General features: G+C 39.6%; 1 protein-coding gene and 1 long non-coding RNA gene across 4 annotated transcripts in view; one reads left to right on the top strand and one right to left on the bottom strand.

The window, feature by feature from the left end:
* Nucleotides 1-9,099: 9,099 nt before the first annotated feature.
* Nucleotides 9,100-16,362, bottom strand: part of Pde7b (phosphodiesterase 7B) — a 294,246-nt gene continuing 286,983 nt past the window's right edge. For all 3 annotated transcript variants that reach the window (XM_013151103.3, XM_003468502.5, XM_005003139.4), the window contains one exon: nucleotides 9,100-12,738. In XM_013151103.3, coding sequence (XP_013006557.1) covers nucleotides 12,512-12,738 — 227 coding nt within the window. In that variant the 3' untranslated portion in view covers nucleotides 9,100-12,511. The remainder of the gene's footprint in view (nucleotides 12,739-16,362) is intronic.
* On the top strand, nucleotides 12,716-13,437 carry LOC111756358 (uncharacterized). The gene is made up of 2 exons (XR_002790844.2): nucleotides 12,716-12,844; nucleotides 12,941-13,437. It is a non-coding gene; the product is annotated as an uncharacterized LOC111756358 (long non-coding RNA).

The following is a 16,362-nucleotide window of genomic DNA, read 5'->3' as shown; positions in this document are numbered from 1 at the left end:
GTCACTTACTATTAAAGTCTTTAATGTTGGTATTGGGAAGCGAGACCAGTGTCTCGCTCACATCTTGCTGTCAGTAGTCTACTAGGCCATTAGTCTTCTACTCTTGTTGAGAGATCAAAAGAACCCAAAAACTTTTTCTTGGAGTTTGTTGCACGAAGTATTACCGCCTCAATGCTTCTGTCATTGTGTTACATTCTGTTCCCTCCATTTCATTAACTGGAGAAGTTGCAGGATTCTTCTCACCCTAAATCTTGCCAATGTTCTGCATAGCATCAATAGTGGGGTGGATAACTCATCTGATGTCTTTCTGTTTCTTTAACTACATTAACCTTCTCTTCTCTTCTCCATGGCCAAACCTCCCAGGTCTGTCCTTACATCAAATTGTTTTGTCTCTAAAATGATAAAACCTCTCACCATGGCCTGCCAAGCTTCCAGAGCTCTCTCCTTCCCAGGAAGCTTCTCCACAGCTCTTCAGACTCTACCTTCAAATATGCAAAAATTAATCCCATCACAAACCTGAAACAATCTGTTCCAATGTCTTCATCCAGGTGAAATTTGAAAGATCACACACACACACACACACACACACACATCCTACAGGTAAGACCAGTAATAGCTGAATAAAATCACTGGATTTTTATCAATATTGATTTTCTGGTTGTGATAATGTAGTATAGTTATGCAAGACATTAGTCACTGGAGAAAGTTAGGTGATGAGTTTCCAGAATATTGTGGTATTATTTCTCATAGTAGCATGTAAGTCAACAATCATATTCAAATAATGTTTTTATGTTCAACATCATTAGTTATTAGAGAAATGCAAATTAAAACCACACTGAGATTCCATCTCACTCCTGAAAGAGTGGCCAGGATCAAGAAAACCAACAACAACAAATGCTGGAGAGGCTGTGGGGAAAAAGGAACTCTCCTACACTGTTGGTGGGAGTGTAGACTGGTGCAACCATTGTAGAGGTCAGTTTGGAGATTTCTCAAAAAGCTGGGATTGGAAGTCCCATTTGTTCCAGCTATTCCACTTCTAGGCATCTTCCCAGAAGAACTGAAAACATCATACCATAGTGATATATGTGCACCCATGTTTATAGCAGCACAATTTGTAATATCCAGATCTTGGAAATAACTTAAATGTTCATCAACTGAGGAATGGATAAAAAATCTGTGGTATTTTTATACAACGGAGTACTACTCAGCTATAAAGAATGATCACATTGAGATATTTATAAATAAATGACACAACTTGAAACCATACTCATAAGCAAAATAAATCAAACTAACATGTATAAATACCATATAGTCTCCCTAGAATAAGAAATGGTAAGAGTACATAAGAGTTTATAGTAATCATGATTCCCCATTACATTGCTCTGAAGCCTTGGAATGTCTGCATTTATTAGTTGGAATGGTTTTATCCTAGTTTGTTTGATTTTATTATCTGTGATAGGATAGAAAGCTATTTTAAAGAAAAGAAGATATTAGAATAGCCAGAGCTGATTTAGTATCATTGTACTCTGAAGTCCTACTATGCTTTTGTTTTCTGTTGCTTTTGGTTCTATCCTGATATATCTTATTGGATATTATTATGTGTGATAGTATAAACAAATTTTCTATGAAAATGAGATAATTTAGTAGCCATTGTTCATTCTCTGCTATTTGGTTCTGAAAGCCCTGTAATGCTTTCATTCTCTTGAATGATTTTATATGGTTTTGTTATGCTTGATACTATCATATATGTAGCTATGCTCAAGTATTTCAAAGAAAGAGACACTATGGTAGTTACTGTTGATTATGTGTTGTCTTGTGGTAAAGTGCTGTGTTACTTGTATTGGTCTGATCTGATCTGCTTTGTCCTCTTTTGTCTTAATCCCTTTAAAATAAAACAAATTAAAAAAATCAGTTTTTAAAAATCTGACAGATATGTACACTGTGTGTGTGTATAAATGGGAAATAAAATGAGTTGATTAAGGAAGGCCAAGCCATATTTGACTGAATAGTGTTTCTCAAAGTTCATGTCCATCCACAATTTTGTTTTTTAATTAATTTATTGGTATACTTTTGATATACATAAAGATCACATTCATCATAGGGCGTATGTATTTGTACATAATATATATTCATTTTTCTTTTTTCCTCATTCCTCTCCTCCTTTCAACTTTTTTTCCCTCTTTATTTATAACAGATTTATTTCCAGTTTTTTCCTCCTATTCTCTTTTTTCCCCTTTGGTCTCTTCCTTCATCCCTATATCATTTATAAATTGAGCTTACAGATGTAATTAGTTCAGTGAGGCCATATAGGATTAGGATGGACTTTTATCCCCTACCCCACAGCGGATGTGCTTTTAAGAAAAGAAAATGCCCGTGTTGCGTACCTGATTTTGGAGGGAATGCTTTCAGTTCCCCCCATTGAGTACGATGTTGGCTGTGGGTTTATCATATATGGCTTTTATCAGTTTGAGGCAAGGTCTTTTTGTGCCTGTTTCATCAGATTTTTTCATCACGAAGAGGTATTAGATTTTCTCAGAGGTTTTTTTTCTGCATCTATTGAGATGATCGTGTGATTTTTACCCTTGATTCTTTTTATGTGATGTTTAACATTTATTGATTTACATGTGTTGTGGCATCATTGCATTCTTGGGATGAAGCCAACTACGTTGTAGTTGGGAATGTAAACTAGAACAGCCACCGGGTAAATCTGTATGACAATTTTTAAAACAAAACAAGACAAAGCAAGAACTAAAAGTAGCAATTCTATTTGACTCAGCTAAACCTCTTCTGGGTATATTCTTTTTTTTTTTTTTTTAATTCTGAAGGTAGTGAAATACAACAGAATAAGACAGCACAAAGCCAGTTGAGACAGTGTAGTGAAACTGGTACAGAACTTCACAGCAGGTTACCGGGATAACAGTGGTAGGTATCACAGTATATCTTGTTATCTTTACAATAGTTGTTCTTTCAATCAGATATAGCAAAACCAAACCAAATACAAAACATTATAGAACTTATCAAAACAGAATATTGAATAGAGCAATACAATTAATCAGAACAAAGCAAAACAGTGATAACAATATTTGCCTTCAAAGAGATGGTAGAAGGAAATTTCCTCCTATTTGCTACATTGCAGATGGTCAACCTCCCGAGAGATGCTTGGACCTCTGGCTCCCATTTGCTGATGGGGGGTGTGCTCACAGCTGCTTGCCAGGGAGGCAGGCTAGTTGCTTGGTTTCCCAGTGCTCTAAGTTCCATGGCGTAGATGGAGACACTGGGTGGTTCCCCCTGGGTATATTCTTGAAAGACTTAAAGACATTATACTATAAATATCCAGCTGAAAATCATATGAAGAACTCTCATACTATTTTCTACCACCAATAGTATGTAAGTATTCTCCATATACTTGTAAGTATTTCTCATATACTTTCAGCACTAGTTATCTTTCATCTTTTTTAAGAGCAGCTATTCTTTTTTTTGTCTTTTTCTTTTTTATCAGTACCGGGGATTGAACTCATGACTGCCTGCTTGCAAGGCAGGCACTTATGCCGCTGAGCTAAATCCCCAGCCCCCAAGAGCAGCTATTCTTATTGGTATCAAGTGATATTCATTGTGGCACTATTCAAAATTGCTGAGATACGGAAACAGACTAAGTGTCCAACGGTTGAATAGATAATGAAAAGGTACTACAATATACGTACTGGAAAAGAATTCATTCAGACTGCAGCGGAAGAGAATGAGAAGTCACCAAGAAACAAGCCCTCCCTGTGAATTGACGCCACAGGGGGTTGCTGGGGGGACAGTCAGGTGCCAGTCTTTTCCCATGAGTCAGTGCCATTTGCAGACCACAGGAGAAGAGAACAAGAAGTCACCAGGAAGCAAGTCCTCCCTGCAAATTGGTGCCATGTGCGGGCCACTGTCAGGGGTGAGGAGACAGCCAGGTGCCAGCCTTTTCCCATGCATCAGCACCATTCATGGACTATGAGAAAAGAGAACGAGAAATCACCAAGAAGCAAGCTCTCCCTGTGAATTGGTGCATGGCATGAGCTCCTGAGGGGAGAGGCAGATGCCCTGAGGGGTGGGCATCTGCCTAGCATGCAGGCTGGGAAACAAGAAGAAGCAAGCCCTCTGCCCCGCCTCCCTGCTATAAGCAACCAGCTGATCTGAAGAAACTCAGGCTGTGATGATAGCTATTGAGGTAAAATACGATTTAATGCTTGTAGTATTTAGTGTTTCACTGACTTTGCAGGTCTACAGCTGGTAGTCTGATCGTCTATTCAGAGGATAACAATATACAATGTAGCATCTATGGGGGATTTCTCCTTAAGGTGGTAGCCATTGTTAATTCCCTATCATCTTGTTTAGAAGTTCTGTATCATTTTCATTGTTTTGTTCCGTTGGGTTATATTCTGCTTTGTTTTGTTTGATTTTATTAGATCCAATAACACGGGGAGCTATTTCAAGGATAACAATATATATAGTAGCCATTTTGGATTTATTCTTATCTTGTTTTGAAGTTCTTTACTACATTCATTGTTTTGTTTTTATTGGTTCTATTCTGTATTTTTTTTGATTTTTACTATGTCTGAAGTTATGGGCAGACTTTTTTTTTTATTTTTAAGGTGGTAAAATACAGCAAAACAAGACAGAACAAAGCCAATCAAGACAATAAAGTGAATTGGTACAGAACTTCAGAGCCGGATACCAGGATAACTGTAATAGGAACGATAGTATATCTTGTTATCTTGACAATAGTTGTCATTCAATCAGGTACAGCAAAATCAAACCAAAAACAGAACATTATAAAACCTATCAAATGGAATATCGAATGGAGCAAAACAAGTAATCAGAACAAAGCAAAACAGTAAAAAAACAGTATTTGCCTTCAAAGAGAAGAATAGAAGGCAACCCCTATATTTTCTACATTGTACATGGTCATCCTCCCAAGAGATGCTCAGACCTCTGGCCCCAGGTCAGCATAATCAATCCAACAATACAAGCATTGAGTTGCTTTATGTGCATTGTTGTTATCAACTCTGGCTGTCTTGATACCCATTTGCTAAGTTGGGGTGAGGGATGGTGCGTTTGATTCTCAGCCTGCGCACTGGCAGGCTCACCACAGATGCTGAGTTGTTCTCTTCCTGGCTGGCCTGCTGCTTGCTGGCACAGCGGCCGCTTACCAGAAAGGACTGAGTGATGCTTTCTTGTTTAACCCCCTAAATTCCAGTATGGCTGGATCTCGGGAGAGGTTGACTTGTTCTCTTCCTGGCTTGCCTGGGCAGCTATTTTGAAGACAACAAGAGACATCATCGTAACTATTGTTGATTTCCTATTGTTTCAAAGTCCTGTGTCACTTGCTATGGTTTGTTTTGATTGACTTTATTCTATTTTATTTTGCTTGGTTTTATTCTCTTTAAAATAAAAAAAAGAAAAGAATTCGTAAAAAAAAAAAAAATGACATTCTGTCATTTGGAACAACGTGGATGGCAGTGGAGGACACTCTGATAAACGAGGGAAGCCAGCACAGAAAAACAGGTACTGCATAATCACACTCATGTATGGGATCCAAATAAATTCATCTCAGAAGCCGAGAGTTGAGGGTGGTTTTGGAGCCTGGGGAGAATGGGATGGTGGCAGGGGTGGAAGAGGGGCTACGACACTAATTCATAGCGAGATGGGAGCAGAGCAGGAAGCCTGGTTGTGCTGCTGCAGAGTTGGGTGACCATCAATAACAACTATGGACTGTATGTCTCGGAAGCTTAGAAGGCTGGCTTTTGAATGTTTTTACTATAAAATGCTATTTGAGGGGATAAATATGTTTTAATGTATCTGACTTAATCACTATACAATGTATCCATTTGTAAAAACATCCCGTAGTACCCCATTAATATGTAGTTTTTGTGTATCAGTTGAAATAAATTTAATTCATAAAAATTTTAAAATGCAAAACTTGAGTGGAAGTCTTAATAGAACTAAATTTACTTTAATAAAAGTGTTTTTCTGATAAAAAAGGAACTAAAAATCTGCTGTAAAAAGTTGATTAAAATGAAAAAAGTCTCTACCTTTCCATTAGAGTTTAACATAAAGAAAGCTTCAGACGCAAAAGAATATGCAATACTTTTCTTAAGGATTACAATTGGTAGATAATGTTAAGAAATATCTCAGAGCATACCAAACAGCCTGTGTATTGAAAGATCTATTGAAACTTTTGTTCCCGTCTCAACAATGTCAACACTTGACAATTTTTAGTTATATAATTTTAATTTATGTTATTATGTAACAGTAAGGGTATTTTATTTTCATTTTTCTTTAGATATGGACTAAGATATTTGTCTAAGATATAGTCTAAAATGAATGTCTATTGAAATGCAATGCCTGACTTTCCTGTTAAGGCAGATTAAAACTAAAATAAAGCTGTGGGAAGTTTAAAGAGATAAATACCTCTCTAAACTGATCCTACATTTTGGTCCATCTGGTTTACTTTACTGATGACTTTTTTTTTGGTACTGAGGATCAATTTGGTACTGATGACTTTTGAAATACACAAATAACTGTTTATTGGGAAGAACAATAGGAGGGGTAGATTATTTGTAATCTGAAGAGCTTTCAACAAGGTAAAATTAGACGCTCATCTGCTACCCCAGGTTCTTTTCAAAAGATAAGTATTCCCCAAGATGATTGTGATTATTATGTATTATAAACCATATATATATATATACTATAAACCATACATATATCAATTCTTATAATGTTAGAAGTTGAAGAATTTTAGACAATTTAATCAGTGATATGTCATTGCTTAGGTAACTGAGATAAGCAAAAGCAAAAAATTTTCAATAATCTCTGAATTAATTGAAAATAAAAAATCTATTATGTACTGGTTAATAGCTAAGCTTGACTTCATTAGCCGTTAATCAAATGTTGACTCATTCCACTTAAGGCATCTTCTCCGACAGATGTTAAGATAGGGCTCTGCTTTGTGACCTGTGGTGGGACATTGCTTTGTATCTGAATGTCCCCACAATGCCTCATGTGAACGTCGCCCGGGCTTTGGGGAGGTAGTTGGATCATGGAGTGGTATAGCTGACTTCTACTGGGACATGAGGTCTGGGTGGAGGAGACAAGTCACCAGGGGCATGGCCCAGAATGGTTTATCTTGACCCTGGGCTTCCCCTTTCACACTCTGCTTCCCGGACACCAAGATGTGAGCAGCTCTCCTTCACTGTGCCTGTCGGCCATGCTGTTTCTTCTTTGAAGTCTGCCAGCCATGGACTGAAACATGAGCCCAAATAAACTTTTCCTTCTTTAAGTTCTGGGTGTCAGGTGTTGTGTCTCAGCAAGGAGAGAGTGACCAAGATAGACAATAAGCGATAGCTTGGCATATATTTGGAAATGTGTGGGTGGTGTGGACTGAGGGAATCCTGAGAGATGCCAACCCACGGCCACTTCTTGCAAAAAGCCCAATACTTGTAAGAAGCCCCACAAACCTTCAGAGCTGAGACTAGGACCAGAGCTATACCACCAAGAATTAGAGCTTTGATGGCACAGATAAGAAGAGCGATAACCAATTCATTTTATTTTTATGATTTGTTTCCTTCACTGATGTTGCTGTAGAACTGCAGAGAAGATACATTGTGCTTTACACTAAATTCCTTTACACTAACTAGAAAACTAGGCTGGGCAGATCTTGTTTTGGGCAACAGATTGAAGAAGTTATCTTTTTATTTAACTTCTCAAACAAGTGTCAAAAACTGTAAAAATGAGGGGTTGGGGATTTAGCTCAGCGGCACAAGCGCCTGCCTTGCAAGCAGGCGGTCGTGAGTTCGATCCCTGGTACCGAAAAAAAGGAAAAAGACCCCCCCCCACAAAACAAACAAACAAACAAACAAAAAACTGTAAAAATGAGTTTGAGTTTTTAAAATAAGAAATCACCACCAGCCCTTCTTCTCTCTCCTAAGTCTCCCTATCCTTATCTACGTGTGAATAATTATTTGCCAAGTTTTTTGTTATTTAAGAAAGTTATTCTATCTATTGAAAGTCTTCCACACATCAGAAGTGCTCTGTACTTGTAGGCAATCTCTTAATTGCCACAATATTGTAAAAGGCATTACTAGTTAGAAATACTTTTATAGTGGTTTTGATAACTCCCCTCAAGTCACAGACTAAGTTAATGACAGAAAAGGATTGGGACCCATTTCTATCTTGAAAGCTTATCTACTTTCTATTACATTATACTGGATCTAGGAGGGAGCTTTGGCTACAGGGGTTTTTTGAGTGCTCCCTGGTAATGCTAATCGTTACACAAGTTTGAATGCTGGATCTGGGTCTTCTCATATCTCAATATCCAGCACATCTGGAACATAGTGACTCTTTCATCAATATTTGCTTTATTTATATTTAATTGTTTTTGTAGGTTTCCTCTACTTGACAAAGTTTCAGCTAAGTCCATGGGTAATTTGAAAGTCACGTTTGATCTTTAGTTGAGAAACCACTGGGGTCTCTCTTTTGATTTTTGACTTTATGATCTGGGGTATCCACAAATACAAATGTGGCTTTGCATTCGGACAAGAAGAGGAATTTAAAAAATCAGGGGGATTCTGAATAAAAATCTTAACAAAATGGATATGGGTAATACATAAGGATATAACGTTATTTCTGGGAAACATGAGTGGTGCTTTTTCTCATTTATTTCAAGATATATGCAGGGCACTCAGCAGTCCTGTGCTGAACTGTTTTATTGTTCTACATAGTTTCCAATCTTGAAAAGTGACATAGTATTTGACACAAATATTTATTGAATTGAGGTTGTTATATTTTCATAACCTCAAATATTGTACCTTCTTTTTTTGGAAAATGTGAATTGAGAAAAACATCAGAACTCAGAGAAATGTTTACCTGATGGCTGAGCCATTTCCCTAACTCGGTGCTAACTGGCAAGTGATAGCATCGCCCAGGCAGGTGTGTTGGTAGTCCCAGGATGGAATGGGGATGGGGACCATGTTTGTACTTCTGCTCTTTCCTTGAACATTCCTTTCATATGTATTTTCAGTTGGTTGGCTAGTAACATGTTACTTGGTAAGAATCAGAATATTTTAAAAATATTTTAAAGAAATTATCTTTATTTTTAATTGTTCATCTAGACATGCTGATGGATATTTAGGCCACATTTTGAGCAAAATTCACAATTTTTTCCCCCAAACCTTACATGTGTACACAAAAACAACACAATTTTAAGGATTTGCTTAAAGGAACAAAGCATGAGAAATACAGTGGGTTACAAGCTCATAGCCAAATCCAAACCAGTGAGCATTATTTGATTCAACATGAGAGAAGATTACAAAATAAGTCCGTGTTTCACAGGAAGAACTACCTGAAGACAGGGTTGCCAGACGCCCTCCAAGGCCTTCTGTGGGAAGCCATAAGCAGGAGAAATAGAGCCAGTTTTCATTTAGCCTAGCAGGGAGCTATTAGGAAAGTCAGGGTTTCATAAGTCAAGTCTTTTCATTGCTGCTTTTACTATGAGGCCTGGCAGTGATGTATACCTACTTTCTTAATTTGATCTTAACTTTAGCTTACTAAAAATAGCCCTTTGTGTCCTTTCTTCTCAAACAATAAAAGAATTAAACTTGGCAAGTCAATGTTTGATGATCCATGGGACCTCAGAACAAGACTGTGAAGATCAAAATCCATGGATGCTCCAATAGTTATATTTCCACTTGTAACTGGATTCTTGCTGAAGTATTATAAGAGAGCCACTAGGAAGCAAGAAGAAAAGAGGGTTTTTTTTTTTTCCCTTTCTTTTTCTTTTTTTCCAACAAAGAGGAACTTAAGAAATCTCCAGACGGTTCAATGACACAGACAAATGCACATAGTTTGGGGCATGTCTCATTTTACTTCAGATTTTTATTGTACTAGTTAGTTGATATCGCAGAGGATTAACCATTGGATGTTTTGGTAGTTTTACCTGTGAGCTCTTCTTTAAAACTAAATTGTAACAGCAATGCTTTTACCCTATAAATCTGAAGCAACTCTGATCACATTTATTTTTCTTTATTTAAGTCATGATATAATTATAATTTAACAAAACCCACTTCCTAAATTCAAGGTAGAGCTTCCATTAGCTAAAACAAGGTCTTCTTTCCTATCGCTTCTTTCCATTCCCAGGAATTGCTTTGCCTAATTTGATCTCATACACATTCAAAACAGATGACTCCTTAGCACTCTGAATCATCTAACCAAGTAAAAAAATTTGGAAGCAGGAATCCATCCAACAGATTCTCTTTTGGGGCTTCATCAAGCTGAGTTTTAGAACATTTAAGTGATAAAGAAATATGTGTCAGCCAATAGTCACTACAGAAAGAAAAAGTCAGTGTTTTCTAAGTTTACACCACTTCCCTTTTTACCTATATCAGTAATTTTAATTTATCACCCACCCATTACATAAGATCTTCACACCTTCATTAGCACCATCTACCAATTTCACCTTCTTTAATGAAAATAAAACCAACTTTCCAAAATTTCCACCAAACCTTACTCCTAAAAGCCTCAGTCTCTCTACAGGAACTTATTACAGGACAGTCAAGTTTCTAAAGTTTCATTTTTACGTTAGGAGAAAAACGAAAAACCAAACCCATTGCACTTAGGAAGCGAGACTTGGCTGTCTTTCTACAAGCTTGAGAAACAGCTTGGTTATGACTGAAATGATTATTCTGTCACTATCACATTGTTTAAGGTAAAGAGAAATGGACATCAACACTTTTCATGGAGCATTAATTATGCTAGAACTTCCAAAGAAAAGATTCAATGCACAGAGTTTAGCAGACCAGGAAAAATGCTGTCATAAATTGGATTTTGCAGCCAAGTGTCTGCAGAGAGAAAGAGCAACAAAATTCCGAAGAGTTTCTACTCACTCCAGCCATAATTAACCACAGTGACTTGCCAGGAAGGTAAAATCTGTCATAAAACTGAAATAGTTTCTTTACTTAAATAATGTTAACTTCAGCCAAACAATGGGGCATTTGTTTACATGAAATTAAGGAAAAAGAAAAATCCAGTTACTATTAACACCGAGGAAACACACACCAACCATAGACCAAAGATACTTTGGTACTGTAGCCATAACAGACAAATACGTGGGATGGGAGCAGGGAATTCCCTGATGGTTGGATGACAGGGTCATAGGAGGTTTCCGAGACCTGCTATGTCTCCTGTGAGGCTGACGCACCACCATGTTCCATAACAAGTCACATAAACACAAGCTTATCAGCTGGCTTGTTAAAACAGAGTGTGCAACATCACTGTGTTGAAAAGTGGCTTCAGACTTGCTGAAGGGTCTCATTAATCTGAGGAAATGTTGCTCGGTGCCATAGATTAAAACTATGGTCTCAAGCGGAATGCACGTGAAGTTTCCAGGAAAACGTTCCCCCCGTGCTGTTTTCAGTTTGGGTTTTGTGGTGGAAAAGGGTAAGGATGGACCTGGGCAGGCAGTTCAGAAAGATGTCTGTGAGGATTTAAGTTGGGCAGCTTTCAGAAGATGAAAGATGTTTAAAGTTAAGGCCTTTATCTGCAAACAATAGTATATTAATAAACTCTATACCATATTTACAAATGCATTCTCTTGTATTAAAACTAACAGTATTCTGTTCACAGTGCCGTTGTTTATACAGGTAGCAATCCCATAATACTCATGTATTTTGGCATGGGAATCAGTAGCGCTAGGTATTTACAGAAAATGTACATGTGTGAATATAAACAGGTCACTGAATCCATAAAAGACAGATTGGCTAACGGTGCAAAGGAATGGACTGTACAGCACCTTCCCCCATCAGAAGGAAACGTGGTTCTTACTCTGAGAAGACGCCAAATCGCTGACCCAAAGTGGCATAAGTCAATAGCAAAACAGTGCACCCCCCCTGTTCAAGTTTGGGTACACTGATTAATCTTAGTTCAAAGTTTCAGATCCATTGTCTAGTGCATAAAATATAAAAGTTAAAAAGATTTATTATTATTCTCATAATAATTATTATTAAAATAGAAGGTACTTTCACGCTCTCGTTTGTGCTCTTGCACCTAAGACCACTGTCCTCCAAGTTCCAAATATGCTGGTGTTTTTGTCCTGCGGATCAGCAGTCAGATGGCGAACCCCAAAACGCTCTGGCCCTAGGGGCTGCTGCTCGTCGCAGTGCGCCCCGGAGCCCGAGGGGACCCGGCAGAAGCACCTCTTTCTCACTGCTGTCTTCTCCTTGGGGGCGGTGGGGTGCTGGGGGCAGCCTGCCTGGAATCAGCTCCCGCGTGACTGAATGGAGTTGCTCATTCGGCAGCGAATGCTGAGGTGACGCATGGCTTCTGTACACTCGGAACAAGGAGGAGGGTGCGTGGGAGGAGGGTGACGTTCCAGAGAGCGCGGGACGCAACCCAGGCGCGCTGGGCTGCTGGCAAGAGCGCCCTCGGCCGGCGCTCGCGGAGGCCTGGCTCGCTGGCTCGCGGAGATCCGGGGTGGCCACGCGCGGAGCTAGGGCGCGTCGCCTTCGGCCACAGTCTGCTCCTCACTCACGGCCCCCGAGCTGTCCTGCTCGGCGCCGGGGACGCTGGCCTTGCGCCTGTGCTGCTTGGACAGCAGGCTCTTCCACTGCGCTTTGTTGTGGGCGAGATGGCTTAGCATGTTCTCGGACAGCGAGCTGTTCCCGGTGAAGCGGGCCCACTCGCGGAAGAGCGGCTCCACGATGTAGGTCATGAAACCTGCAACAGGCAAGGCCACGCCGGTCACCTAGGTGTCACTGCGCCCTGCTTCCCCAGCGCACGTGGGGCCCCAGAGCACCTGGCAGGGGACAGGGACGCGAACAAGGTGTGGTCCCCTCCCTTAGGGTAGGACCCCGAGATGTGATGCTGTGGGCCTGTCACTTAACTTCTCTGTGCTTCTGGTTTCCTCTTTTGTGTACAGGAGCTAAGAAGAAGCCAAGCCCACTGGCTTGAGATCATCGGGAGGCACGGCAACAGCGGGTGGGGCCCAGCTGAAGGAGGCATCCTGGAGGAAGGTCCTCGGGGCCTGCCTCTGGGGCCCTCCCCGGCTCTTCCCTTCTCTGCGTCCTAAGGGGCATGAGGCGAGCTGTGTTTCCACCAGGCCCTCTGCTATGGTATTTCTGCCTCCCCACAGGCCTAAGAGCGATGGAGCCAGCTCACTATGCACTAAAACCTCTGTAACCATGAGCCAAAACAAACCTATCCTCCTTTAAACTGATCTTTGCAGAAAGTTGTCACAGTGATGAACAGCCAACTAACATAACATGTAAAACGCTTAACAGCTTCGCACACAAAATAAGCCCTGGCTAAGTAGGGGCTGTGATTATTTGCAGAGGGAGAAAGACCTAAAGGAGAAAAGGAAAAAAGACTGTGTGCTGGAACTAAGGAAGGCAGGTTGGGAGGGAGAGAAGGGGCAAATGACAACAGGAAGGGATGCTTTGTGGCTTCATACCTTTCCGTGTGCAGTATGTGTTTCAACACTGTCTCTGGCTCTGGCTTTCCATTGTGGTAAGCAAGCTCATTCATTTTAAGTACAAATTTTTAACTGCAAGAACAGTCCCACTTTAATGACTGCAGAAGATCGTTTGATATTAACTTCTCTGTTTACATTTCTGTTTTCTTAATGATTGAAGATCTGATGCTTCCTAATTGTGTTTTGATGTTAATGTGTTTTCCACATTAAACAATGATTTGTTAAGCAAAGATAACTTTCAGTCTAGGCTAGAATTCTTGGAATCATCACAAACTGAGATTTATTTAGGTTTCATTGTTTTTCCTTGAAACGTAAATGTGGGAAGAAGAGACAAATGTTTTACAGCATAACAGTATCGTCCAGCAACTAAGCCTGTGTATTTATGGGCATATAAATTTTGTCTTGATTTGGTAATCTTTTTACTGGACAAACAGTAGACATTTGGCCTTTGAGGATGCTTGAAAGACAGAAAAAGACTATAATAACGTGAAATGTTACTGTATGTTTCTGCATTATCTCATCTTATGCAAAATAATGATTTAAATACTGAGAGATCATTTTAGGTAATTTCTTGAATGCAAAGAAAGAAGTTAAGCCAGTAGCTGTGTATCTGTATGGGGCATTTTGATAATGTCATATAGTCAGCAAATACAGATTTCCTGTTTTACGTCACCTTCCTTCCTCCGTTCTTTCCTTCCTTCCTTCCTCCCTTTTCTTTCTCCCTCTTTCTTTCTTTCTCTCTTTCATTCTTTCTGCTTCTGCTCTCTCTCCTCCCCCCCCCCCCTACTTCCTCCTCTCCCTTTCTTTCTTCCTGTGCTAGGGACTGAACCCGGGTTTGCTGCACCGCTGAGATATGCCTCCATCTCTTTTGGTGTTTTATTTTGCGATGCAGTCTTGATAAACTGCCCAGGCTGGCTTTGACCTTGCCATCCTCCTGGCTCAGGCTGCTGAGTAGCGTGTGCCACTGTGCTTACTATTCTTGAATTTTCTTTATCTCCTTTGCAATCTCCATATCTAATTTCTACTTTCTAATATCTTTTACTTAAAAATTAGATATTAAATACCTAAAAAGATAGTTTGTAAAATGATGCTACTCTATTGTTTACAGTATGATTAGCATCTTTACACTTATCAGATATACAGAGCTCTTATGCTAGGCAGGAAAGCCATTTTAAAATCTGAATGGACATCATGAGGTGGTTTTTCACATACAGGAAAGCCAGTTGGAGCCTGCTTTGCCACTGAATCTTTACCGGGGTTGGCTCACTTGCAGGAGTGCTGTCCGTCTGAGGGGTGGCAGTGGGATAAGGAGGAATGTGGCCAATTGGATATTCATGCCTTCCTTTTAAAAAGGGAAGGGCAGGTTGCTGGTGGGAGGGAATACTATGCCCCAGTTTCATTTGGGTAAATTTAATTACTCAAATGGGAAAATCTTAGCCTGATTGAGACCTGCACTTACAAAATTCTCATTTTAGATTGGGACTGGAAAAAGAGAGGAGCTCTGAGTCGGGGCAGAAGAAATGGCTGCATTACTGCGGACTCAGTGGGGAAGTCATTGCTGGATGGGGCTCAGGGGCACGGAGGTGGAAGCCTACAGCATCCCTCTTCTCTGTTTATGGGTTTGGGTTTTTCCAGTTCAGCCCTATCTATCCTTATCTGACTTCCCTACTGTGAGCCTATATGAACTGGCGTGTAGGACAAGAAAGGGAAAGATTTATGAACTAGAGTCATTTTATAATCACCTTCTGTTTCTCGTTATTGCTGGTGCGCTGAGGTAGCATTCATGGGATTTCCTTATTTACTCACCCTACACCCCATTTTAAAAAGAGGTATCTATGGTAACCGCAATTTCCTGAAAATCAGGACAAATGAGCTGACAAAATGAGTGTTTTCTCATGACAACGACAGGTCTGAATCTCTGAAATCAGAGCTGTCTTGCAAATTCAGGTTTATGTTTAAAGGGTGAATGCTTTCACTCTGTGTGTGTATGTGTGTGTGTGTGTGTGTGTGTTTCAAAATATCACTAACAGCGGCCTGGAATTTTTTTTCTAGCCAGAGCTTACCATAGTGTTTCGGGGTTAGGAACCCGTATTTGTAGAACCTCCATGACACTACATATCTGTATTCAAGGAGTTTAAGGCTGTATTTCTGTCAATGATGTTGTCATCTTCCCTGCGCTCCATATTTGTATTATCTTCCTCCATTTTTGGGGTGGAGGCATCAGTTTATTTATTAAAAACAACATAACAATATTAAAAGCAACTTGGAAATAGAGGAATCATCCCTAATGTCATAATTCCAATAAACCCACTTGAGTATTTGTATGTTCTGTTCATATCTTCATAGCTGAGTTCACCTAGTTTTTATTTCCTGAGGATGACTTTATGACTCCTTTGAAGATAAGACATACAGGGATTGGTGGCATGTAATTCTAACATTCTCTGATTTTCTTTCCTTTCAGTTGGTCTTTCCAAATGCCCCTTTCCCTCCCAATGCCAAGGCATTAAAGTTTGAACCTTGCCATGACCTATGGCCCTATAAATGCGTTAACCTGCCAGAGGTCTGTGGGCACAGTAAAAAAAAAAAAAAAAAAGAACTGCTATATTTCAGGACCAGAGCTATAATAAAAAAGAGTTAAAGTTATGTGCTTGGTTTTGATGGAAGGAAATTGCAAGATACAAAAAGGCTTGCTTTGCATATAGGTGGAACTGGAGATTTAAAAGTAATAGAAATTCTTACCAAATCAAAAATATTTTCTTCACTTAGTGAAGAAAGAAACATTTCCATCATTTGTTGTGGTTAATGATCTTATGCATAATACAATTAGATAAGGTAACAATTATTTTGGGTGCCCCCAGCATCGTTACCCA

The sequence above is a fragment of the Cavia porcellus genome, unplaced genomic scaffold, assembly GCF_034190915.1.
Source record: "Cavia porcellus strain 051 isolate PalLab524CR breed Dunkin Hartley unplaced genomic scaffold, mCavPor4.1 scaffold_22, whole genome shotgun sequence".
NCBI lineage: Eukaryota > Metazoa > Chordata > Mammalia > Rodentia > Caviidae > Cavia > Cavia porcellus.
Note: the sequence above shows the minus strand (reverse complement) of the source record. Positions and strands in the feature narration are given on the sequence as shown.